Genomic DNA, 27,539 nt, shown 5'->3' with positions numbered 1-27,539 from the left:
CTACAGACGGCAATCTCGATAGCACCCCGAGCTAGGCCAGTGTCGCTGTCATTATGCAGGAATACTTGTATCGCATGACCATAGATCACGCGGTCTGCAGAGCCCCCTCTCTGCCTCCTACATGGCTCGAGCCCACCTGGATAACAATGTTTCTGGGCAGAGGACAAACGCAAAAGTCTTTTCTTACGATATATACTACGATGTTTGTCTCAAAGCAGTCCCATAATACATCTGCTCCCGTAAGGCTATATAGAACTGCGAAAAAATGTGTTTGCAGTCACTGACCAAGTCAAGCAATGATGAAAGATGTTTTAGAACCCGTACGGGTTCCTTGTTCACAATCGTGATTGTGAATAAGATTGTGAACAAAGAAACCTAACGGGTTCCGAAACGTCTTTAATCATTTCCTGACTTGGTCAATGTCTGCAAACCCGTTTTCTTACTTATATGCCTGACCAGACGAATTTTCGTCAAATCGTTGACTATATAGAACTGTCCTTATACCCAGCAATTCTAAAAAAAAAAACATTTGTGTGTGGGAAACTGCTTACGAGCGCAATTTTTCATATAATGCAAGACTTCGCTATACAGATCAATATATCCGCAGATCACCTGATGACAGTCTCGTATTTTTTTTCTATTCACGTTTTTGCTATCGTCAAGAGCGTTCCCCATTGATTTTCAGTGGTAGTCTAGGGCGATCGCTGGACACACTTTAAAAGAAAGATTTTGATACCTATCAAAATAATGTACCGTAGCCTTCAATACTTCCATAAGAGTGTCTTACAATTTCCAATTTTCAAAATTTTCGCCCGAGAAAGCTGGACTTGTTATTTAAACACGTGAATGTATCATCTAGCGATAAAGACAGAAAGATTTTATCCAGGACAAACGGCATCGACGTTGTAGTGTGTCATGACCATAAACGCTCTTGTTCACCCACTATCCAGTTACAACATTGTCCATGCGCTCTGCCATACATAAGCGGCACATGGACCAGAAAGTGGCCACTCATGGACATGTAGTCGATGGCAGTGGGCGCAGAATGGCATTCGCTGCCATATCTTTTCATCCGGCAAAGGGAAAAATGAGTAATAGTGTTTTACCTTGTATCCTAATAGAGCTTTTTGTGACTGTGTGAAGGGCGAATTTAAGAGTAACAGGCGGCTGCGCAGTGAGCTTCCGTCAGTGCAGTGGCTGTTTGCTGAGCTCTCCGCATAGGACTGCAACAACTACATCTGCACCTTTCACCCAGCTCTTCTGATTTCTCGAAATAAGAGAGGGCATCAACAGTTCGAAACAATAAGCAGAAAGAGAAAGCCTTCCCGGGCTTTATTTTATTTTTGCACGCTTGGCAGTTACGCACATTTTGTCGCCAAATGTTCATGGGGATCCCAACGCGATGACAGAAAGTAGCAGTATTTGCACCGCTCAATGGAACAGACCGCATAGCATAAAACGCTCGCATTGGTACAAGGATATACATAATCGACGCGGGCTCCTTGTTTCGATGTCAACCAAATCAGCCGTTTTCGGCATATGATGCCAACTCCAGTTACCTTTTTTCACGTCTGCCGTACGCTAGCCCTGGTGCCTACTCCGCAGGAGCAAGGAGGAGGAGAGAGCACCTCACAACTAGCGACATCCTACGGGAAAAGGGAGAACAAATTTTCTCCTGTTTTTTTTTTCTTCGCGATGAGACGTTTTGTAGCGGAAGATTCTGCGGGGATTCCAGAAGGTCTGCGCTATGACGCAAGCCACCGGTCCACATAAGAGGCGCCACATCGCGACAATTGAAAAAACCGAGGCTTTGAAATAACAAAGGCGTTGACATAGCACGCACGAGCTTCCTGTAATTCATTTCAGTGCTTTGCGCCGTGGTCGGACTACTGGGAACTGAAAAGACTTAAACGTTAAGGTTAAAATCCGTAGGACTGCTAGCTAGAAACAAGACAATTATAAGTAAACCCTAAGTAACTGCGTTTCATATTTCCAGAAATGTCAACGCTTTCGAGAAATTCGGAACAGGAATGCGCACTTGGTTGAACCTGCTTTTATTTAAGCTGTCTTGAAGAACATCGTCAAGAGGGGGGGGGGGGGGCATTGTTCTGTGTGCTTACTTAAACGTACTTTAAATTAATCCAAGCTTAATGTTTGTCAATTGTTTTAGGGGAATTCCCCGCGGGCAGAGTAGACTTGTAATAAAGGAGTAGTTACTCATAGTCGTCCACCCAAACGCAGCATACGGCTACAGAGGAAAGCTATACAGCTTTCTTAGAAACCTGGCAGTTAAAGAAAAAAATCCTCCTGGTCCGGTGTGCGAAACCGGAACCACCGCTTCACCGGAGCAGTCGCTATAACATTTGACCAGCACAGTTCCCACTTCGAGTTATTCATCAATTCGCTCTCGCCCTACCATAAGCTTGCCGTCCCGGCTAGCTCAATTGGTAGATCGACTGCTTCGGTGAAGCGATGGCCCCGGATTCGCGCACCGGACCAGGAGAAATTTTTATTTAACTGCAAACTTTCTGAGAAAGGTGTATAAATGACCTCTGTAACCGTACGGCTACGTGCGGAAGGATCATAATGAGTAATTACTCCCCTATTACAAGCCAACCTTAAGTGCGTGCATGTTATCGCAAATATGAAATATATATGCTTGCCATATACGCCATGTAGATAATGACAACAAATCACTACTGACCATGGGTTAAGAAAAAAAATCTTTCCTAGGCATTTCGAAAGAAGGTATGATCTTCGGCATATTGCTTCGTTTATACTTTTTTCCCAAGCGAACGGGTTGAAAGAATTTCATTCGCGAATGAAAACATACTTGCTCAGGTTGCGGCGTCAAAAAGCAATACGTTTCATATGTCTTTTCTGCTGGTAGGGAAGCAAGGCTCTGCTTAGTTTACTGTCAAATTCTTGTTTACTAGTGACGTACCTCTTTAACGAGAAGTCTTTTTGAGATCACAATTACAAGGTATATAGCGCGGCATACAGTCAAATAAATATACTTGCGTACTGCCTGCACCACTATCACAACTAGAGTGAAACAGTGGTCACATAAATCCAAGCACCTCAAGCATCATAGAATGTCACTTTTCTTTCCATAATTCACTGCACCACCGTATCGTCGTTTTTGGCTTGCTTATTATTCTCCGAGGGTTTTTGCATTGACTTGTGTTTGACTTCTTTTGTATTTTCCATGGTAATTATTTTTGCTCTCTTTTTTTTTACAGGACAAAACAAGTTGCGTACCCAACGCTAAAAGTTTTCCAGCACGTCGGACATCGATGATCGTCCATTTTATGCAGTACCGCAAATGTCGTTGTTCGCACGCGGCATGATCGACAGTCAGTTTAGGAGTGTTATTTTAAAAAAAATCTCCAATTGGGCATTCCCTAACAACGATAAGCTGGCGGGAAGACTTGAGGTTTTCCACAACGGTAGACACGTGATACATAAGGTCAGATTTTTTCGAATTAATTGTATTTTACGACGCGCGTTAGAAGAACAGTTTTTTTACACATGCACTTGCGGACATATACGGTACATCCATTTTGAGGTAGCCGCAGCTGCTGTGCTATGACAGTGACACACTTTATCCTTGAGCGCACAGAGTTCATCACTTCGACATTTTCAAACATTTCCAAGGTTCCACGTTTCCACTCAATGCCATGACTCTGGAAAGAGATAAATATACTGGTCAGCGCGCATTATTTTCGTTGGAGTGGCATTCATGTAGAATAATGCTGCTGGCCCTGGCGCGTGCAATTTGCCCACTCTACTTCATTGCTGTCGGTGAACGTCATAAGTGACACTTATCACATCGGAACTTTTGTCAGTTTATCTAATGTCAGCACTCGGCTTCTCGGCTGTCATCGTTTTTGCGAATATGATTTGTCTGAAATAAACGAATGAAAATAATCTTCCAAAATATCTGGTATTTCTTCTTTAAAGCACGTAGTGAAAGCTACAGTCAAGGCAATGGAGAGTTTTAGCATAGCGGGTATGTATTAGCGTAGACGTATACCGGATTAACATACGCTCGCTGCGTACGCGAAGCGGCAGGTAGTATGTTCCCTGCGTTGCTCCACATCTTGTAACTATGCGCAGCAGGCGTACCGTATCCCTGTATACGTCAACGCTAATATTCCTCCGCTTCGCCAAAACTCTCCAACTACTCCTCGCTCTCAAAACCTACATGGATTCCACGGCGTTATGGAGTACACAACGTTCCTCATGACCCAGGAATGAAGATTCAGGAACCTAAGGTGCTAATTTCTACTCGAGATATAAATGCACATTTACCTGTCCTTTCACGGCCATTAAGAAAGAAAGAGAACATTATCAAACAAAAAATAAAGAGGTAAGTCTGGTGGCAAAAAACAGCCTGTTTATGCTGTCCTGAGCATGAAAAAGCAAACCACTAGATAACCGTGCCGCAGCGCCGTAAATTGGGCTGGCAGTAACCCTTATTTGGTTGAGCTGAAACTCCAAAACAGGTTAAGGCACACTACGTTAAGGCACATTCTTCACAAGTGTGTGCATTGCGAACTCAGACCTTTTTCTCAGTGTATCATCATCCCCCCATCGTGACCCTCTTTTTTCTCCTTTTCCCCATCCCCAGTGCAGAGTATCAGGCCAGATATTCATTTTTCAGGCCAACCTCTCTGCCTCTCCTGTCAATAAACCCCCTCTCTCTCTGTTGTTGTTGCTATTTCAGGTGAATTTAGAATTCTTGATTTAGCAAATATGGTGCTTTTTTATGCCAGTTAGTGAGCGCAGTGAATAATATATTCAAAACAGTGGTAGCACGTCCAGCGCCATATTTTTGCAGAGTTCGCCACCAGTGCTTATATGAAGTTGTTTTCCCAATATCATTCCTTGTACATGTCTTCGAAGTAGAAAATGTTTCCACCATCCCTGGAGTTTTAAGTTCAAAAATCCTGATATTTTAATTTTAGGGTTTCCAACAATTTTAACGGTTTGTAAGAAGTTTCCTACGTGCGTGTGAAAAATTACCGATTAACGTTTTTCTTGAAGAATTGGCGTTTTTAAGGCCTGGATATGCTATTTCGACTGAAAAATATTTGTTCTGAATAAAAATCAGAATTGGGGCCTGAATGGGTTAAGCTGATCATAAAACAAAGAATTCGCGATGGTTCCTTCAACTACGTTAAGCCTCAGCTAAGAAGAACTCTGCTGAACGTCATAAACAGCGGCCCACTGAAACATAGGTGTCAAAAATGGACACTTTGATATGGAGCTACATGAAGCTTTCATGAACAGACGCTAGAAGCACTTTTATTTAATTATTTTTGGTACCCGCGTTGTCAGCAGGCATTACAGCACGTATGTCACTTCCAGATATACAAAAAAAAATCATGCTGTTAACAGGTGAAAAAAAGGCTTAATTTGATGCAACATTAACAACATGTGGCGGTGAAGCATTCCTTTTATGGACTGATTTGACAATGAAAGAATAGCGGAGCACATCACCTCGAAAAGGAAGTTCGTAAAATTATAACTAATTATAAAGGAAGGAAGAGGTGCCGTAGTGGAGGGCTCCGGAATAGTTTCGACCACCTGGGGATCTTTATCGGGCACTGACATCGCACCGCCCACGGGCGCCCTTGCGTTTCGCCTCCATCGAAACGCGGCCGCCGCGGTCAGGTTCGTCCCCGGGTACTTCGGCTCAGTAGACGAGCGCCCTAACCACTGAGCCACCGCGGCAGGCCCACCACTAAATTGCTGGACCGATTTTTACGGACAGAGACAGCGCGAGTCGATTTTCAGTCGGTTGTCAGTCTCGTTTTGCAAACTCTTCTCAGGCAAACGAGGGAAGTACCCGCTGCAGCAGGTAAGTCGCAGGTAAGTCAGCGCAGGCAAGTTGTGTGGACCGCTTGCAACTGTCGGTTTCACATTACGCAATAACTTACGCAATAACCTGCTGCCCTAAAACAAGCCTCACAAATCGAATCAGCACCACCTGAAGGAATATGCAGACCTCGCGAGCGGGATGAAGGGAACACTGACAAGAAATATCTACTAAATGCCTCGCCCTTCGCGCGTTATCGTATTCAATCAATCGCCACTTTTTATCGCTGGCACCAAACTACGATTTCTTCCCCGACTGCGAACATATTTCGAAAACTGCTTTGAATCCTGAACCAACCGATTCAAAATTTTAGAAAATTAACAATTTCGGGCTGTTGCTGCTAGAGGTTTAAGATCAATAGAATATATATGTCCGTTGCTATAACCGTAAGTACAGTTATATTTCAAGCCAAAAATGCAATACCTTACGGGTGCTATTTTTTTTACTTTTTATTTACAGTAATCATTGCTACCTCTTCTGCACGAGCCTATCTGTCATGACATAAAAAGAGAACGAGTGGAAATTATCAGAATGATTATTCACTACACGACTAGCCCATTATCTTATGCTCACGAAAAAGATCCAGTGTTCCGCTCTTAAAAAACACACTAAAATTTAGAAAAAAATAGCAGACCATTGAGTTGTCCGCATGGTGACATGTCCGAGGAGGCCACCGTAAAAACCAGAAAGCCAGCTAGGTGGAAACGGCTTTATTTGGGTCATCAGAGTAGCGCTGTGGAACAGTTTTGTAGCTCCAAAGTCTAACCCATCTTTTCGATTAATAATTAATCAGGTAATAAATACCTTATTCTGACTGCGTTTTCGCAAGCCGCCTTCAAGCCTAAGCATGACGTATGAGACAACAAAACATCAAAGAGAACAAAAAATGCCACTTAAATTTTAAATACTGCCATTTTCTGTTTAATACATGTGCTCTGGATCTTTTTAAATGTTTTAAATGTTTTATGCACGTGAATAGAAAAACAAGAAATAGTACGTTTTCTTTCGAAATGCTTGCTGTCGCCTTGTAGAGGTAACTGTGGGCCCTTATCATGATGCATTTCTTCGCACAGCTTTTACCTGCCTCCTTCATCTTTGTTACGGGAATAAACTATCACTATAAACACAATGATAATATAGGACGCCTACCAAGCTACTGGCACTTTTTTTTTTGTCGCAGTTGATGGCGTTCGCTTTTACTAGCCTTCCTTATCGTTAATCGCTCAGTGAAGTTGGCTTATTCGCATCATGTCGAGAAAAAAATCGCAATTTTGTGCTTATAATAATTGTTCCGCTGCCTAGCAGAAAAGCAAAAATGAAAAAAAAAACGTAAGAGGGCGTAAAATATTTCTTCGTTCTTGTTTTTTTTTCTTGGCCTCGAACCTGTTAGAAACTGTATGAACCTGTTTGAGCCGGAACGGAATGTCGCTCCGGAGCCGAACCCGAACCGAACCGGACCATCTCCGGTTCGACACCCTAGTTAACTGACGACAAGATTGCCTTATGCTCATCTTGATTTCAGTGGCTGTTGGCTTTTTTCGCTCACAGATCTGGTAAACAAAACATATGTTAGTGCTCTCTTCATATTCATCTTGAATGGAACACATCGCACATCTCTCAGCCGAATACACTCCTTTGGACTTTTCACGAAAGGTTAACGACAATGATGGAAACCTCACCCCACTCAGCTGTCACAGAATTGTCGTTCGCCTATTTGCTGACGTCTATGAATGCAGGCGGTCGAACACCCACATACGTCAAACGAGTTGAGCTCCCTGTTGTGACTATCGTGAACTGCGGCCCTAGGAATAAGCCGCATAGCGTCACATGGCGTTGAATGCTGACAGAGCTCAAGTTTAACTGCATACAACCAAACTGGCGTAGAACTAAAACGAAAAATTAAAAAAATAAGTAAATTTTTTATTGGAAGAAACATCGCGTTTTTGATAGCCTGTTTTTCAAACCAACAGGCGGCACACTAATTGTTCAACCTCGATCACTCGGGGACCTAAAATTAACTCGTACAATTACGTCTTCGACCCTCGGATGTTAAAATGACTATTATGAGCAAAAAGATGCGCAGTGCGATACTGATGAAAAAGACTGTTCAAGTCGAAGCACTCTGAAGCGCGCCGAGGGCATGAACGGTGTCGTAACGAACGCTAGTGCAGCTGATCCCGTATGATTCAATATGGCGGCGCCGTTGAAGTTGTCGTTGTCTCCACCCTGAACGGCGGCTCTGGTATCGAAGCACCCTAAGGCTGGCAGTTGAGCAGTGTCATCTCTCGCCCTGTAGACGGATCATTTTATGATTCCTGGGGTGTTTAACGTCCCTAAGCGACTCACGCTATGAGGGACGCTGTAGTGAAGGGCTCCGGAAATTTCGACCACCTGGGGTTGTTCAACGTGCACTGACATCGCACAGTACACGGGTCCTCTAGAGTTTCGCCTCCATCGGAATTCGACCACAGCGGCCGGGATCGAGCCCGCGTGTTTCGGTTCAGCAGGCGAGGGCCATAATCACTGAGGAACTGCGGCGGCCTTATATCATCGTAAAAAGTGTGGTGTATAAAGTTTTCGCGCTAAACTTGTGAGAAAGCTGTCCATTTGATTTGACTTGATGACTCAGCTAACGACTTGGGCTGTTGACAGAGCCGACATACCTAGAACATGACACTTGGATAAGGAAGATACCGGGGCTAGATTGTTACTGGAGAGAAGAGACATTTCTCTAGCCCTAAACTGGCGAACCGGAAAGAACGAAACAAGACTGCGCTAACTTTCTGTTCTATCAGTTTAGCGCAAGAAAAATGCCTCTGCGCACTGCATGAAACTACATGTGACTTTTTACTTTACCTTCACAAGACAGGTACTTCACCTTCACAAACCAAATATTTAAAACTTCCAATCATGTAATTTGTTACGAGAATGACTTTGGCACGAGCACTCGCCGATGATCACAAGCCCCAGTAACGACGCTTGGTGATCCAGGAGCGCTCTATGTAAACCATGTTTTGGCACTCTTGGCCCGGAAGTTTGTTGAACGTATTTATAACAATTCAAAGGTATACGTGACATTCTCTGCTTCTTGAAGAGCCAGCCATTCGAAACGATCTCAGAAGGCCCAGCAAGAAAGAAACTAGTAACATCTCACAGACTTCATAAGAAAGGCGCCCGTACCTTCTCACGCCGCACCCAAGTAAGCAGACAAATTTAGGCGATTCCCACCCCCCTTCCAGCCTTACTGAAAATGTACGCGTTACTGCGCCAATGGTAACTTTGCGTCAGTTCATCTCAGACATTGACGCGGTTATTACCATCACATACATCTTTATTGGGCATCATCATACATGCACATTGTTTTCCAATGTCCTTCTCCTCTGTCCCCTCCTTCCCACTCGTACTCTCCACTGTCGTCAACGCTTACTTCCCACTGCTGTTGGTCGTCAATGTCGGTGATCTGAATTCCGTCAAAGATACTTCACCAAATGCCGTACATATGAGATCAGGTGATCATACACACTGACACACACCTCTTTTTAACCCAATTGAACAAACGCACCTCGGTGGCGTTCTGGTAGCGTGTCTGTCGCGTGACCCATGGGCCAGAGATTCGATTCTATCTCCTGACAAGTTTTCTTTAGCGCAATTAATTTTCTTAACTTTATTACATTTTATGATAATGTTTGAGTAATGTTAAGTCCTCATGATAACAAGTTATACAATGTTTTAACATGTGGGATGTCTTGTGTGACGTCACGGCCTTCTCGAGTAATCAAACTTTTCCACTCACATCGATGCCAATGCCGGGTTTTCCTCCGACTGGGTCCTTCTGCGCTTTCTCTTCTTTGATTTCCGAAGAAAACGCTGTGCAAATATTATTCACTTTCCTGCTGTTTAAAAATCAGTCATCTCCTGCCTGTCTGCCTTTTAGCTCTGGACTACTGCCCGACATCTACGCTCTCTCAACCCCCTGGTACAGCATGCTTGCATGGTTAGTCTTGATTGCGGTTGCTGTCCCTGTGAGCTACTTCTCATGTAAGTGACCTTGATCATTAGTTCACATTTATCGTTTTTATCGCTAATAAGAATCAGTGAAATGAACGCAGTAAATTGGATTTTCTTACTTTTTTTGCTCCATCATAAATTCAAAGGCAGTTTAGCCTGCACTCAACGCTAGTTGAGACCCTTCTTCGTAGATCCAGATGATTAACTGTTCAGTGCTACTTCTGTGTTCCCACTTGCAATCATGCGCTACTTTCAAAGCACCCTCTGTCATAATAATCTGAATCAATGAAACAAGTACGGGCCTCAGGTGTCCGTACTGGATCCCCTTCTGTTTTTGCTCTTCATAAGCTATATTGTTGACAATCTTTCTGCCCACATAAAATTTCATCCAGACAATTGTGTACTCTACAGCTTATTAATTCTACTAGTGACCAAATTATATTAAACAATAAACTTTTTAGATAGTAGCGTGATGTCACTGGCGGCAGCTGACAGCTGACAACAGTGTTCATGACAATTACAATGTCGGCTTTTGCTTCCTTATTGTGTTAAAATATTTTTCTTTCAGATGTTATGCATCATGAATACCTTGGTCCCTAGATCACAAATCATTTATTATAATAACAATAATTGGGTTTGGGGGAAAAGAAATGGGGCCGTATGTCTCATCTAACGTTGGACACCTGAACCGCGCCGTAAGGGAAGGGATAAGGAGGGAGTGAAAGAAGAAAGGAAGAATGAGGTGTTGTAGTGGAGGGCTCCGGAATAATTTCGACCACCTGGGGATCTTTAACGTGCACTGACATCGCACAGCACACGGGCGACTTAGCGTTTTTCCTCCATAAAAGCGCAGCCGCCGCGGTCGGGTTCGAACCCGGGAACTCCGGATCAGTAGTCGAGCGCCCTAACCACTGAGCCACCGCGGCGGGGCATCACATTGAAGCTGCCACCGCCAGCGGCTTTCTTAAACTGTTTTTTCTTACATATGATTATTGAAATATAGCTGCCACACCAGCTGTGCGATCTCTCGCATACAACACAGTTACCCACCTAGGCTTTCAATATATCGTAATAACTTTGGATTGTTCCCTATTTTTAGAAATAAAAAATTATAACGCATCTAACACAAAACCGGCAATTTTATTTACTATGATCTTGAACAAGACCGCTGTATCAATAAAAAAAAAGAGCAATTACGGTGGTGTGAAAAATAATTCGTCATTTTTTTTTAATTCACAATGGTACACAAAGAATGGCGCAAGTTATTCACTAACCGGAAACAAGGCAGGCGCCTGTGCACATGATATATCTCTCTTTTACTTTTTTCTATCCGCAGCATCCTCTTCATGTACATACACAACGAACCCCAAGTGGGAGTCGTCATCGTCTGGTTCGGACCGAAAAGTTCCGGCGCCATCTGAGGTTTAGTGTCGGAAAGGACTGCGTAAGAAATTCTAGAAATCTGTCAAAACGAAATTTTCAAAAAGTAGTTCCGTGTTGTAAGAAGCTACTGCCTTCGAACGACTCTACAGTGACTCCTCTCAGTATCTAAAACCCGGTAGATAGATAAATGAGCCCACAAACTTTCAGCATTTAAGATAAAAATCATCTGTAGTAATGAGTGTCGACGAGCATGGTGCATAGAAATGGGAAGGCTACCACTTTCTGTGTAGTGGCAGTGCAATACATAGCACAAGTTTGTAACTGATGTCTAGGCTCAACGCACCCCTTGTTTACGCAGCTGACGCGCTAAAAGCATTTCACATTGATATCTGAATTAGTAGCTGTTGAAGCGCACATTGGTAGGAAGCCTTATTGACAAACACTGAACCCTCGCGTTAGCTTTAGGAGTGCACGTACAGTACTCACGGATTGAAATAGGACATTCGGAGCGCTAGCCTTGCAGTGCCACGCAGGCATGTGGTATACCACAGGCCGGCTCATTGGCTGCTGGAAGGAACAATTCTGCTTTGTAGATGTTCTCCCTCTCGCGCCATACCACAATGCACCACCTTGGTTCCATGAGCGTCTACGGGCGGCGCTCCATGAAGCGACGGCCACGCGCTCCGAATGTCCTATTTCAATCCGTGAGTACTGTACAATCGTAACCAAACCACCCTTTCACAACATGACCAAACTTACGCACCGCTGCCATTAAGCCTCCCGTTTGATCACGGTTTTCACAGTATTCAGCGATGCGGCTTCACAGGGAATCAGTTACATTCTTGCGTTGAAGCGTTTTTTAGGTAAATGCATGTGTACCTCACAACATACTCACAACAACCAGAGAGATTGTGTCTCACCTGCAACAAACCGAACCGTAAAAAAGCTTTAGTGAAACTGTTTAAGCTGTAGATTTCGGTCTGAAAAGCTCTCTAAGTACCTAATTTTCTGCGTTCGAGTCTGTGGCTCTGTATACTTGGTATGGGCACTACAGAGACGGCAAATATGTTCCTTCACATAGCCACCTTACTACTCTTCTACTCGACACAGCAAATATACTTAGCCTTAGCACCTAAAGATGCATGTTCCGCACAAGGTCTGCTAGATTTACAATGGGCATATTTGGAATTCACCAGATTGTAGGCGTTGTAATATTAACAACTTTACTTTCTTTATTCTCCCCCAGAAGGCAGGGCGAAAATTCAGGACAGAAGGAAGAAAAATCTTGAGACGAAATCAGTACCTTTAGCAAATGACCAGTGCAAGCGTAGTCCTATGTACTTCCTTCCTCGTGTCCTGTTGTGTTTTGTTTCCTGGTCTCTATCCCTGATTTTTTCTGACCCTTGGCTGACAGCCTAATTTTTTCTCTCTTCCATGTTGAACCCGAGAAGAAGCTGACGCCCGAAAAACTACAATCCACGCGGCTTGTCTTCGAGTGCACAAAAAGGAAGAAAAAAAACAGGGCGCCACTCACCGCCGTCTCGTACGTCCGTAGAGTAACGAACGCCTCTTTTGTCCTGCCTACCCCTCCGTCTCCTCCACGGAGACCATCTACGAGCGACTTTAGCACGCACATGTAGACGGTACGCACAGACATCGTTGTTCGAGTGCCTGAATAATACGCCGCGCACCGCGCTTTTTCGAAATGAAACGCGCCTTCAGGGGCCACAAGCACCACGCGAAGAAAGATCGACTTTGATAACGTGAATCATACCACGTGAGGAGGAGATTGTCGATGCCCTTGCGCGGCTGCTTTGTGCGACACCAGCGGAGCTATGTCCACTCGTGTCAAGCGGAAGGAGAAGCCCTGTGTGCTCTTCTAGCTCTGCAAGTCTACGGAGAAGGCTTGAGATTGGCACGCGGAAGTAGCAGGACAGTTCCGGAAGGGCAGTGCAAGCATGATGTAGTGGGAGTAGATGAAAGTGCCCGCCTTCCGTTGCACTAAACAACCTGGCATGAAAGTAAGTGTGCCTAAAATCATCGAGAGGATTCAGAACTTGAGACGTTTACTGCAAGTGACTTCAGCCGTCGACAACATCCCTGCTACGGATACATCGCACTCTGGCTGAGAAGTTCCAAGATCTCTACCATACATCTACAATAATCGCAAGGTGTAAGACTCCGTACAAAGGATGTGCGGTTTTGTTACGTGTATAGTAACCCCACAGAAAGCTCAATCTTAAAGGCAGGGCAAAGCTAGAACTTGGCAGTAATTTATTTGTACATACATGTGACGTCGTTCAAGCCACCAGCCCAAAAGCCTCTGTTTAGGGTACCGAACAAGTAAATAAATGCTGCAGCCGTCAATCATTGCCCGCTTGTGCTTTGGTTGCATTGCGCACTGCGCATTGAAAGACCTCTACGCGTCGGACTCTGTGCGACTCTCGTAGTACTCCGCTTGACACGCAAAAACAATTTTTTTCCCCTTTCTGACTTTTGCATTCCCGAGACATGCTGTATGCAGTCAGATATTTCTCAAAGGTTCAGATTACCAACATCCGCTGATGGTGCCAGCGGACTCTGTACAACAAAGCTCTTGTCCCGCCGCGGTGGCTCGGTGGTTAGGGCGCTCGACTACTGATCCGGAGTACCCGGGTTCGAACCCGACCGCGGCGGCTGCGTTTTTATGGATGAAAAACGCTAAGGCGCCCGTGTGCTGTGCGATGTCAGTGCACGTTAAAGATCCCCAGGTGGTCGAAATTATTCCGGAGGCCTCCACTACGGCACCTCTCTCTTCCTTTCTTCTTTCACTCCCTCCTTTACCCTTCCTTTACGGCGCGGTTCAGGTGTCCAACGATATATGAGACAGATACGGCGCCATTTCCTTTCCCCCCAAAACCAATTATTATTATTCAACAAAGCTCAGTATAGGTGCACCAATGCGCTCCACCACTACTTGGGAAGGCTTGGCCAGGGCACCCGGAGCATGTGATACCCTGGCATTTATTCTTGAACACAATATATGCTGTGCTTTGTATGGGAGAACACTGCAGTCTGGAGGTCTAGCCAGTTCCGAATTTTTGAAGCAAATGGAAACAGTGCGATCGTCGCTTCTGAACGTGGAGCACTGGCTTGTTGATATTGTCGGGCACTTTCCACCGGAAAAAGACATTCGGCTCAGCAAATTACGAGGCACATTCCACTCTCAACAAATATCAAACGAAGCTGGGTCAAAATTCCAGCTTCCAAGTTGTGTGCGTATAAGACTGTGGATTGATTAAGCTACGATCAACTAACTGGTGAATCTTCTAAGCAGAACCACTGAGCATACTGTATGGAATCGCCGTGCACGTACGAAGCAAGTCATAGCCCGTCATGGGGCACCTGATCTACAGCCACACTTTCTTGAGGAAACATAATTTGCTTAAGCATTCCTAGCACGAATAGAGACCACTTTACTTGCTATTATTACCCCTTTATTTTCAAAAAAGATCTGCAAATTTTCCAAATTTCTGTACTCTAGATGTTGAAAAATATGGTTGCATATCGTTACTAACTTTTAACTGCCTTTTAGAGACCTGCTTTCAGATGCTAAAAACAGCTGAACTTAGATGCCATACTGAAACAAAGAGTGAGCCCAAAATAATCTCATGAGTGTCTCTACAATCTTTTGTCGGCGATATAATTAGCGCCACCTCCCATTAACCGCCTTTAGACCCCAGTCACGTAGAAGAAACTTCATTTGCGGCTGAGGTCGAGAAGTACGCTTTATTAAAAGCTTTGGCAACGAACAAAGGTTGGCGTTGCTTTCTTAAAAGCTATTCTTCGCTAGCTTAGGCTACTCTCGCCTTACACTGCTCTGATTTGAATGACAGTTGAGTCGTTACCTTTATCATGAACTGAGACCATGAAGTAGCCCAACGAATAAAAACTAATTATGGAGAAGGTAATGAAAGCAGGGCAGCAAAAATAAGAAATAAAACGCTTTAAAGAATTTTTTTTGTCCTAACCCAATTTGCGTGACCTGCTTGTAAAATTGACGTTTACATATCCCGAGACTAATCGAGCGACCATGGTGAGCTATACGACAAGCTGATAACCTTTGATTGCTTGGTCTTGATTGTTTTGTCATCATGAATCAGATTCCTTGTTCAAGATTCTCAGGTAATTGGCTCTATTGAAATATAAATGCTGTCAAATGAATATGAGTTTCCCATTACGCAGATTAAACCTTATTTTTAGAAACTTCCGAAAAGGTTTGAATATTTTAAATCATGTACTGGTACCAATCTGAAATGTTCTTCGTACCACAAACGTGCAAAAGTGACAGGGTAAAAAGGTAAACGTAAAGAACCGTCAACGAGAGAAAGCTGGTGTCTAGAGTACTCCCGGCCAGAAATCAGAAGCATCTGTTTATTTCCAATAAAAACCTGTTACTAAATTTTATGTAGTAGAAATACGGAGGTGTTTATTTTTTCTAGAGCGGGACGTAATAACCATGTAACAGCTCCAGCTTGTCACGCCCTCCAGTTTTGTCCATTCATCGGCCTCTCTGCGGGAGAAGCTCTGCTGCTGTTGCTTGGTTGCAGTATTTACAGGAGCCCTTGTTCCTAAAACGCTTTTTGATCACATAGCAATCGATACACGCAGGCACGCGAGTGTGGGCCAATGACGACAGACAGCGAGGCGGTTGTCCTGCCATAGAATAGAGAGTGAGGACAACTGGGCGACAGCAAACCATGTTCTGACGGCAGCATATTTATGCACAAAGGTGTAGGCCGTGAAGTAGAATGTTCATAGTACGTTCATTGGCTTGAACGCTCACTTAAATTTGCGCTTCGCGTTATCATTCCTTTTGAGATTCAGTTGTAGCATCTTTCATTGCGGTCAAGAGAACCACAAGTTATCTCCTTGTCAGCCCCATTGCTTTCCCTTCTCATCCGGTACCAGGTTATGTGCCGATCGGCGTCGATGGCGAGTGTAACGAAAAACAATAAACTTAATGTTAATAGCACGTATTGTGTGTTGCACGCTGAGGTTACCAATCACATGCGTACGCATGAAGTCACTTGCACCACCTGTCTCCGCCATTGGCTGGTGCGGCTGCCATTAACAGAACGGAGTGAGTGAACGTGAACACTTTGCCTCTATTTTACGAAGATGGTACCACCATCCTTGTCACTTGTGGGCAATCGGTCAGTTTCTTCTTCTTCCATCTCACCTACCTCTTGAGGACATCATGTACTTTTCTGATAACTGCTTGCGCGACATGTTTGGCGAAGACAATACTAACAAACATTGAGGCTTTTACCGGCTACTAGTGGGAATAAACCTGCAATAAACCGCTTCCTGGTGTAAACGAGGCGACGTCAAAGAGGGGTCCGTGATGGGCAAATCTGCCGGCTTTTGCCTCTGAATCAGACTTTCTTGGGATGAGCGCTACCCCGCCGCCTTTCTTCTCCAGATGAGAGACGCCTCGCTACACGTCGCAGCCATTCTTCTCCCGACTACAGGCCCTCCGGTACGCGGCATGTTTTAGCCCATCGAATAAGAAACACCTTCTCTGAAGACATAAACCGAGAGAGCTGGGTATGCTACTGTCGGCAACTGATCCGCAGTAGACGCAGTTTAAATAAACAAAAAAGAAAACATCATCTCATAAACCACATCGTCGAGTACAATACAAGTGCTATAGGCTCCTTCTTCCCCATCTATCCCCAAGTTTCGTGTCACAGCGATACCACGGAGAAGAAGCCTGTAAGCATCCTCCCCAAATATCCTTCCCCTCCCCTCTTCCTTCTCATGGGTAAACGATGACTTCTTCTGTGCAACTTCGCACCCCTGTACTGTTCAGAGATGAACATGTAATGTTTTTGCGAGGTAGTTGTAAAAACGCGCAAAGAACACAAAGGGGACAATACCAAAGCACTGCCGCGGTTCTGTTGCCACTTTTAAGAAGGGGAACGTGTTCGCTGTTTTGAGCGCTGCTAAACTCCTTTTCATACATCAGGTGCAACGCTGTAAAAGCTGGGGCTTTTGTTCTTGCTGCCTACATCCGCGATGAAAAATTAGCGCGTTTCCTGCGGTGAGCGAAATATAATGAATTCTTTGCATGTATGTCTACTACATGATACATTTGTCACGAGCTTGATTAAATGCTTTCTTATTGCTGACGACACGCTGTCGCTTTCTCGTGGCTTAGACCACTAGCTAGGCCACAGAACGAGCGCTGAGTAACTCGCCTGCCTTTATTTTTTAATGCGCACTACTTCCGTGCCTTTCACAGCGTTGACCCTGATGTTTGAAACGAGGTATAGCTGTCGTTCACTTTCATCCTTGAGGCGTCACTAAAACCAAATTCGCGACACCGCTCTCCTCTGTCTGCGCTCACCGGTGCAGCCGCGTGCCATTCACGTCGTCACGAAGTCTCTTTTTCCGGCGTCTCCCCATTCTCCTCATTAACTTTAGTCGGGTTTTCGCAATAGCCTCACGTAGTCCAGCATCCTTATACAGTTGATTGATGCGGAGCTGCTTCGTGAAGAGACGCTCGGGCGCCGTCATCCAGAAGCACACCTCCCCACTTCCGTTGCGCCGCTGCAGTGTCAGTACCTGCGTTGATTGCCATTGGCGGATTTCAGTCCATCAATATAATTATTCCTCTGATATTGCATTAGATTTTTATTAGCGGCTAAATTCTACACTGCGGCTAAATTCTACACCTTACACGTAATGGTTCCTGCACGCACGCCCTATCTACCATCACGTTTTAGAAATGTGCAAGAACGTACGAGATATTCTACCGTTCTGTGAGTGTTAAGAGCTTTCAGAGTTAAGATTTCACGATTAAAAGAAAAGAAACGATGAGTAGCACACGAAAGGCGTCTTTGCACGAATTTTCTGGGACGCGGCCGGCACAGAGCGGGAAGATAACTGTCGCTGTCAATAATCTTAATAAACACTAATATAAAAGCCGTTAATTTGCATTTTACTTGCTTCTTTTACCTCCCTTATAATTTCCTTTTTTTTTTTCTCAGCGAAGGGTGTCCCAGGGCTCTCTTTTACGACCACCATGGCTTATGGGCCCTTTGAAGCGAGTTGTGACCTCGAACTCTCTATATTTCAAATCATCACGACGCCCACTTCTGATGATGATGATGAGTTTTTATGACGAAAGGGCATCTGTGGCCAAATAGCGCCATGGCTTGTTTTGTTTGTTTGTGCTCAAGGTGTGGTCAATGATCCATTCTCCAAGCATTTCACCTTAAAGAAACCGAGCACCAGCAGGCAGGGGGAAGCTTGTACCCATTGTATCCCCAGTGGGTACCCGGCAACACTGTTGATCGAACCCCGCACCTCCCGCATGCGAGGCGGATGCTCAAACGATTAGGCTGCCGCTGCGGGAAGACACCGACTTCTTTAAGTTGAGCCAATATTCTACAGAAAAGGGCGCTTCTGCAAAACCACTCTCGAATCTTGAGCACTCGCCTTCGCAGTGTAATTGTCCTTGTCCCTCGTGTCGGCTGCAACTTCCTGGGCGACGCAGCGCTGGTACCAGAACTGCGTCCTTTGTTCGAGCAGAGTCAGCTCCTTCTCCATGCGCTCCCAGCCGAATGCTTGGACGCGTTGCTCGAAGCGTCGCAAAAAGTGCTCGTACAGCAGCGTGTCCACAGCGTTGAGAGCCCGCAGCTCGTCAGCTAGCTTTGAGCTCATTGGACGACGGAAGCCGTTCTGCGGACAGAATTGCAGGAATCCCATTAACTTTTATTCAACCATATCCTCCGCCAGCAGCTGCCATAGTATCTCCGCAGACTTCCTAATCACATAAGAGCTCGTGACCCTCATCACCGCTTGTTGACTTTCTCTTGAGGTCCACTCTGTTGTCCTAAGTACCATCAGTTACCTGTTCCCCACATTAAACGAAATTGCTATGTCCATTTCTTTTTCTCGATTTTAGCTGCGATATGATTAACGAGTGTCTCTTCCCTAATCTACTGTACGCTCTTCCTGTTTCATATCTGCCTCTTATGCTGTCTTCAGACTTCCCTACTTTCCACACCGTTCCCTGCCTCCTAAGTCAGTGGCTGCGTTCCGACTCCGTAGACCATCAAAGGGCCTCAGCGGTAAAACGCTACCTTTCCACTAAACCTACAATCCTGGTCTCAAATAAAGGTGTGCTCATACTCCTTGTTTCAAGCCGCGTCTTCAACTTAATACATGACAAATGTCTACATTGACCTCAATGCAAGAGCACTGGTGTAATTCATTACCAAAAGTTGCGGTCCCTTTTTATTCCGAGGGAGGAGTGAAAGATAGAAACAGCGACAGGACATGCTCATAATAGAGCATCATATCCAGCGCTACGATCAGATTACTATTCTTCACCTGTAACACGGCGGGGTGCCGAGAAAGCAGTGACATGAATTTTTTGCTGTCTCCCACGGATTGAGCGAACCAGGTCTTCTCTCTATGAAATTGCAGCGGTTAAGAAATCTGGAGCATGATGGAATTGACAAGCGTGGAGGCAGGCCCGGGCGGACAAATTTTGAAGCAAAGAGATAGCGAACACTTCTGGTCCATGCCCCGGTCTCAAATAAAGTTGTGCTCATACTCCTTGCAAACCGCGGCTTCAACATAATAGATAACAAATGAGTACATTGACCTCGATGGAAGAGTAATTATTGTGGAGCATTGATCATTTGCAAATGAACTAGAACAAAATGTGTTGAAGTAATTAGATTGCAAATGTAACATTAAAACGTAGTTGATGTCTTCACTCACCTTAATGGTTTCGAACAACTTAGCAGCTGCAACATGACACCAAATGCCCTTTAGAAAAGCAAAAAGATGGGCCTGAACGATCGATAATGGTTCGTTTTCATGTTTTTCTGAAGTTTAACGTCCTAAAGCGACTCGGGATATATGAACGACGCCGTAGTGGAGGGATCCGGATATTTTCAATCACCTGGGATTCTCTAACCTGCACTGACATGGCACAGTACACGGGCCTCCAGCGCTTCGCTCCCATCGATATGCGAGCGCCGCGACCTGAATCGGACTGGTGTCTTTTGGGTCACCAGCCGAGCCCCATAACCACTGAGCCACCGCGGCGGTTTCATGACCAATTATTGAAATTGAGGCGAAACGCTAAGGTGCCCGTGTGCTGTTCGATGTCAGGGCACGTTAAAGATCCCCAGGTGGTGGAAATTATTCCGGAGCCCTCCACTACGGCACCTCTTTTTTCCTTTCCTCTTTCACTCCCTCCTTTATCCCTTCCCTTACGGCGCGGTTCAGGTGTTCGCCGATATATGAGACAGATACTGCGCCTCTTCCTTTTCCCCAAAACCAATTTAAAAAAGTTAAAAGAAAACGTGTTCGAAATATACGAAGTTTAATTCCACAGGAGCCTTGTTAATTTCCTTGATATGAACTGTACCAAAGATTCGGCTAAAAGAAACCGGGAGCACTACTCGCACATGTTAGAATTACGCGAGTTCAGACAAGTCCACTGTATTACCTTCAGCCGCTTATTGATTATTTTTCTTGACTCCCGCTAGGAAAGCACGTAGTGAAGCTAGTCCAAAGGCGTGCAGGGGCGGGTTTTTAAGGTATGGGGAAGGGGGGGGGGGACCGTCTTCCTCCCTGTGTAAGAAATTTTACTTAGCAAATCTATACTAAATTCAAGTTTGGCATGTAAAAAACTTCGATGAATACATAGTTCAAATGGGAGCGCACTCCACAACCATCTTATCCAAAAGTGACCATAAGCCCTACCCTGATGGCATGATTAACTTACATGGTTATGTGTCTTGACATTGAGACTGATACCTGCGTGCGACTGGCTCTTCCTTCCGTTCTTACTAGCTTACATTTTTTTTTGGATCGATTCGTCAAACATCAGCAGATATTTTTAATTCAGCATGCAAACCGGCTCGTAGACGAAGCGTAGGTTAACACCTGGCGCGCGTTGAGCCTGAATACGACGACGTCATCCATGTCCCAGCACAGCAGGTGCCGCAGCAGGATCAGGGACTCGTTGATGCGCTCGGCGACCATCACGAGGTCGAACACGGTGTCCACGTGCTCGATGAAGGCTTGCGCGGCCGTCGCGTTGTCCGCCTGTTCGATGTCGAAGCCCAAGTCGAAGCTCATCTGATTGATGCCATGCCTGTGGCCGCGTTGGCCTGGCAAGAGGTCTTGAATTGGCTTATTCAGCGATGCGTTATTCACAGCGCTCGGAAGTTGCTCCAGCTTGACCTTAATATTTGCCTGTCACGGTAAACGAAGGCACAACGATCTTTTGAAACACTGCGTGAAGCCAGCAAACGGGTCTGACCGGAGGTGGAAAGTACTCACATGGGCTAAGTTACGATACAATTCGCATTCAATAGGATAATGATTCGTTTCGATTTTCTACGACTGCTTTAACGTTATAACTGATACTGGAGAACGTAACATGGGAGAACAAAACATTCACTACATAGCTTGTTAAAATTCGTCGCGAACGACGGCAGAGCTGTATCAAGCGGGTCGATATTTTTTGACATAGTACCGATATTAGGCAATGAATATAATATAACGGTAACATAGATGAAGTGACACCGTTGTTCAACGCGTTAACTCTTTATGCAATGGCCATCTTAAGGGCGATAGAGCGACGGGAACGCACAGACAATAGCGTCATTTAGCTGCACCGGCAAGAGCGGGTCGAGTCAGGTTTCGAGCTGAGCAACGCCACCCGCCTCGACAACTGCGCGTTTACAACATGGCCTTACCGTGTCAAAATCGGCGCGATTGCAGCGACGCCCCGCGTCAAGCAGTACAGTGCCAGCGTGCAAAGGCAACGTCTAAGATAGCTGCGCTATGTTTAGCCTCGGCGGCACGACGGCGCCAGCGCATACAAGTTCTTATTTCACACTCTCACCCACTAACCCAAGTCTGTTGCGCTGACTTGACAGCGTTTACGTGCATCTCGCGAGCGCGTCGGGCAAGTGAACCTACCCACTGCAATCGGACAGAGCCAGATAGACCGCCTAACGTTTACTTGAGTTCGACAGGCCTACTCGATTCGACGTGGTCGGGCTCATGTAAATGCACAGAGTGACTGAAAGAGATTATAAAAATGCAGGGAGTATGCGACAATTTTATATATATAGCATGTGGAATATATGTATAGCATGTGGAAGTGTACCGCTTACTTCGAGGTCGTAGTACGAGAAGAGCGACTCAAACAGCGCCGCCGGTTCGCGCACGATGGTCACGAATACGGCGTCCGGCTTAAGCACGGCCCGCACCTCTTCCTCGTAGAAGCGAGTGTGGTGCACCAGCATGTCGAAGGGCGGACTCCCCATCACCTGCGTCCGGTTGAAAAAGGCCGGGTTCCCCAGGTAGAGGCCGAACGGAGGCAGCGCGAAGGCGAGACCGTGCCGTTCCCCGTAGCGCATTAGTATGTTCTGCATGGCCGAACTGGCACACTTGTGCGTCTTCAGAAAGCATAAGCTGCTCCGGGGAGTGCACTGGGGCTCGGGGCTTGAGGTGCTAGGAATCGGCCGTGCCCTGTGACACCCCAAAAAACGCACCATGAACGCAAGAAGAATAAACAAAAAATTCAGGATATTAGACACTTGTCAAATGATGCAAGTCTCCAATAGCAGTTATGTATAACTGAAAGCCTGTCCGACATTTATTGGATATCGTCAAGGTTTTGAGCTGCCGGGGCGTGAACACCTGCTGACTCGCCAATCACTTTGCAAGAGGCGCATAGAGACATGATGTGGGGTCTTCGAACGACAGCCTAGCAGAAAATCTTACAAAACGGAAAGCTAATAGGCTATCAGTTTTCCACTTGCGTCCTTATATTCCCTATTCTTGCAAATCTGTAGCTGTGCTTTAAAAAAAATGTTACACATCGAAATGTTGCGAAAGCTACATATGGTCCAAGCAGATGAAGGACTATACTCGGCATCAAAGCTTCGTTTTGTCTGAGATGTGAGTAGATCTGCATTTTCAACTAACTGTTTGCTGTTTTTGTCGCTCTCTAAACGCTGGGCTTATATACACTTCGGGGTCTCTACACTTAAAATAACAACAAAGCAGACAGAATTTGTGCCAGGTACACATTCGACTTCAGTAAGCGCAAGGAAGCCTGCAGTTTGTGCTGCAATTTTTTGTGACGCAAGCACTTTTATGAATACAGCCCTATCTCTCGCCCCCTTTCACCACCAGCTCGACATAACCTCCTGGGTAGCAATAATGTAAGCAATACGACGCCAGACAGTGGCCACTCTGCGCGTAGCTGGAAACATCGAGTGCCAAAACCAGAACCTAAAAATCGGTAGCATGACGAACCAGGGAAAACGGCACCTTCCAGTAAAATTGAAGACAGGCTTGAAGATCATAGTCGCGCTGAACAGCAGACACAAAGGGACCAGTAGTAGTACAGCAAACACTGGGTGGCGGCTCGGCATCGCCAGGATGCACGCCGTGGCCTGCGAATGAAAGCGCGTAATAAATTTAGCCACGAGAATCGTGGGTAGTTGTTCGTGCCCAGTCTGCTGCGCGACGCAGCCCCACTCCCATGTGCCATTGTTGTTCATTCAAAAGATATATGCTGTTTGTGAGTACTCCTTGTTGACATGGAACATACTTTTGAGATAATAGCTTAGGTGCATAAGCCTTGAAGAAATATCGAAAGCAGTGCAATTTTATTCGAAAAAGGAAACACTAGAATCGCCTTTGCCTTTTCTTAGGTTGGTTCGGTCCTGGCCACGAAGAACGTGTTTCGATGGAGGCGAAATACAAAAGCACCAATGTGCTTTGCAATGTCGGCGCACGTTAAAGAACCTCAGCTGGCCAAAATTAATTCCAAAGCTCTTCGCTGAGGCGCTCCTCATAGCCTATGAGTCGTTTGGGGACGTTTCACGATGCAGAGAACCACATATAAAGAAACAACATCAACATGAAACGCAGTGCAGCCGACTGTGCTGACATTTGCTGAAGGGGCAGCATCTGAATGTTTCATGGGAAATACATACCGTCTAGAATATTGATTCGTCTTGTGCACAGTCTATGTACTACGTTTAGTGTTTTTAATATTTTAGAACTTTCGCATCTTTTACTTGTTCTCTGTTCTCACCCCTCTTCTCCATTCAACCACTCCGAGTGCGCTGCCGGCTGTGTAGCTGTTTGTTTGGGTATTTAAACTCAAGCTCCAAGTCTGTAGTGCAGGTTCTGTTCGCCTTGTGTCCCTATAGTTTCAGAGCAGTGAGTTCCTTCCCCGCGTAGTCTCCCCTTTTCTTTCTACATCAGCCAAGTGTTGAGCTACAGTGAACAAGAATATAGTTCCACCCCTTCCGGTTGCAGTTGATAGCCTTTTCGTTCGCCGTTTTGCTACATCTGCCCTTATGCTCTTAAAACAAATGAAGTAATCACATTAATTGTGAACGAGTAAGCTGGGATAGCTGGCACGCATTCACGTTACTGAACAGTTTAAAAACACAGAGATGATAAAAGAAGGTTCTAAACGGTCTCGGAAGATGCATGCGCATGCGTGCACCCTACGAAAGAACGGCAAGAAAAATTAAATAGAAAAAAAAACAGCCCGAGCTAAGCTCTTTATACTGCTGTCAGTCTCTCTAGGAATGATGTCGCTGAGCGCCCTGTACCCTTGTTTTGTTCGTGGCGGTGTATTTTTTCGTAATCTGGTGAGATGCCCTTCTACATACAGTCTAACAAGCTCCTTCTTAAGCAACTCGACATGTATCATTTTTCAAAAATGATTGCTAGAATTGTGTGTCGGGTTTGTGTGTCTTCATTTTGAAAATATTACGGCTGGAGTACAAACTCGTAACGCTTATGATATTTACCAGGGAATTTTCTCTATTTTGAATTCAAAAGCTCTTGAGCTAATTTTAATTTTTTTTAATGTCTTTCTGGGCGCTCTATTGGTCAGGTGACCGTTGCGGGCTCAACCTGTAAATAATGCCATAAGTGATGGTAGCGGATGATCAACGTGCAAAGATTTCTAATGACATTTTTTAGCTGTGGACGCAAGCTATTGAAGGCAGCATGCCACGTATTTAAGTGCAATGTTTTGCTATTTGAAAAAAAAAACACCTTTACTGAACAAATAGCGGAAATGGTTCTGAGACAACGTTGAAAATGCTGACTGCCTTGTTTTGTCGTTATGATCTGAGCATTATAACGTTAGGATCCATAATGTTCTTTTATCATTACAATTTCAACAATGAAATAACAGGTCGTGGCTACAAACAAAAAGACAAATTCGGCAAAGATACTGCATGCCTTCTTTCTTCATTAACTAGTTTTGCGCTGAGCTTCCAACTTGCGCGTGAGACATCGGTGCATTGCTCATACTCAACTGCAGTTGCAGAGCACGGAATTATGTTTCCCGCGTGTATTTGGTTGAGTAAGAAACCATGACTTCTGCTAGGTTTTTGCAAAATGCAGAGAGGGTGATATGCGCTGAGTATCTTACCCACATCACTGGACACAGAGCTCTTCAGAAGCAGAGCTGCGCATACGAAGTCGGCGTCTCACACAAGTAGAGACAAATACGGGTGCACCATTCAGCAGGGTCCTGCGGTGCTGGGGCCCAGGTCAACTGTAGTACGGTGCTAGTTCCCACTGCATCGATGAAGGAAGACGTTGAACCTTTGACGGTGCACCATGAGCTCTGTCCATTTCATAGGCTTTTTCCCACAAGTTTCTCTTTCTTAATGCCAAAGAACGATATTCCCAAGAGTCACTGGCACAGAGCAGCACTCTTTGTCTCATTCGAAGCAGCGACTAGCTTTTAGCATTTTGTCCTCATACTTTCATGACACTGGCGTTCGGAAGAAACTTTGACCGATGCTCCCCATGTTCCTTTATGTTAAAAGAAAATCATCATTGTCTTTTAATTTCTTACTACTTTTTATAGCTTTTACTCTCTCCATGCCATAGCTGGAACTTTACTCTTCTGCTTCGCACTATCTTTTTTACAAGGTAGCATGTAGTTCGTCCCAGATGTTGGCAGGAACCTGTGTAAATGAACCAAAAAACATTATTCCTCGCTGCTGGGACCATGAAACAAGAGGGGAATGCAGAACACCTCAAGCAACAAATCATTTTATTTTAACGGTTAGCTTTCTGTATTGATCGATGTTTCCAGTTTCTTTACCAACACCCGAAGAAACAATACATGTATAAACTTAAGTGTATATTTCTTGCACGACGCTCTCAGGACGTTAAGATGTAAGTGTTAGACGCATTGCGTTGTGTTGCCTTCCTTGTTCATATTTATTGCGCTTTTTCTACTCATCGCAAAACAAAAAGGTCAAAACAACTTCCTGCGCACCATCACTGCTCCGCAAGCATAGCGATAAGAGGGTACTGAATTGAAGCAACAGCTGCACGCAGGCCGTGCATAGACGTATGGGCATTTCGTCTGCCATTTGCCTCTACTCCATCTTCCCATTCTATTATTTTCGTTCAACTCAGACCACCCTTACTGCCATGGGACGTGCAGAAAATATGTTAACATTTGCTCCCTATACAAGAGGTTAACATGTAAGCTTATTTCTCTGAAATTCATGCAAGTGCGCATTCCATAAGAATGCTGAGCCGGGCTTGCAGGTTCATGCTTTGAAGGTGAAGACAGCACAAGAACGCGCACGAAAGAAAGCCTTTCGCCCATGTTCTTGCCTTGTTTTTAGTTTCCAAGAGCGCACTACTGCTGCAGTAAAAGCTATTGTGCTGAAGCAAACCTGTTCCTCGATCGTTAACCCTTCTTGTCAGTTTTTGTTCACTACAGCCATGTGAATACAAGCAGGACAGCTTGCGTACAATGCACTTTCAAATAGACCCATCCCAAGCACTTCTTAACCGTCTTTCGTGTTCAAAAGCCAGATTAGCTGCGCTGAATACCGGAAAGCGATTCTGCCTTTTCGTATTTCTGGATTCCCCAACTTACGTAGTGAAAGATGACGCTTTTTGACCAAAGCTGCCCTTGAGCCATTAAAAATAATAATCATCATTTTCCAGACACCCTCATCCATGCACTCCGCCGGCGCGACCGCTAGTTGATTTCCATCCCATTAGGAAGTGGGGGGTGGAGTGTTGTCTTTATGTTATATATTGTATGAAGAATGCGTAAGGAAATTTGACGACAACAGGTGGGCAGTTAAGGTATACAAATACTTATACAGAAAGAGCGTTGATTCAGAATGGCGGAAAAGGAATAGCAAATTAACCGGTAAGCATGCAG

General features: G+C 45.0%; 1 protein-coding gene across 4 annotated transcripts in view; it reads right to left on the bottom strand.

The window, feature by feature from the left end:
• Positions 1-3,585: 3,585 nt before the first annotated feature.
• Positions 3,586-27,539, bottom strand: part of LOC144124932 (galactosylceramide sulfotransferase-like) — a 42,890-nt gene continuing 18,936 nt past the window's right edge. For 2 of the 4 annotated variants that reach the window (XM_077657891.1, XM_077657892.1), the window contains exons 2-8: positions 25,770-25,918; positions 23,621-23,760; positions 22,471-22,828; positions 21,230-21,541; positions 18,761-19,003; positions 17,667-17,884; positions 3,586-3,686 (exon numbers count right to left, since the gene is read on the bottom strand). In XM_077657891.1, the coding sequence (XP_077514017.1) occupies positions 3,629-3,686; positions 17,667-17,884; positions 18,761-19,003; positions 21,230-21,541; positions 22,471-22,828; positions 23,621-23,760; positions 25,770-25,775 (1,335 nt within the window). In that variant the 5' untranslated portion in view covers positions 25,776-25,918 and the 3' untranslated portion in view covers positions 3,586-3,628. The remainder of the gene's footprint in view (positions 3,687-17,666; positions 17,885-18,760; positions 19,004-21,229; positions 21,542-22,470; positions 22,829-23,620; positions 23,761-25,769; positions 25,919-27,539) is intronic. The other 2 variants (XM_077657893.1, XM_077657894.1) reach the window with 2 other exon arrangements.

This window comes from Amblyomma americanum, chromosome 3 (genome assembly GCF_052857255.1).
Source record: "Amblyomma americanum isolate KBUSLIRL-KWMA chromosome 3, ASM5285725v1, whole genome shotgun sequence".
NCBI lineage: Eukaryota > Metazoa > Arthropoda > Arachnida > Ixodida > Ixodidae > Amblyomma > Amblyomma americanum.
Note: the sequence above shows the minus strand (reverse complement) of the source record. Positions and strands in the feature narration are given on the sequence as shown.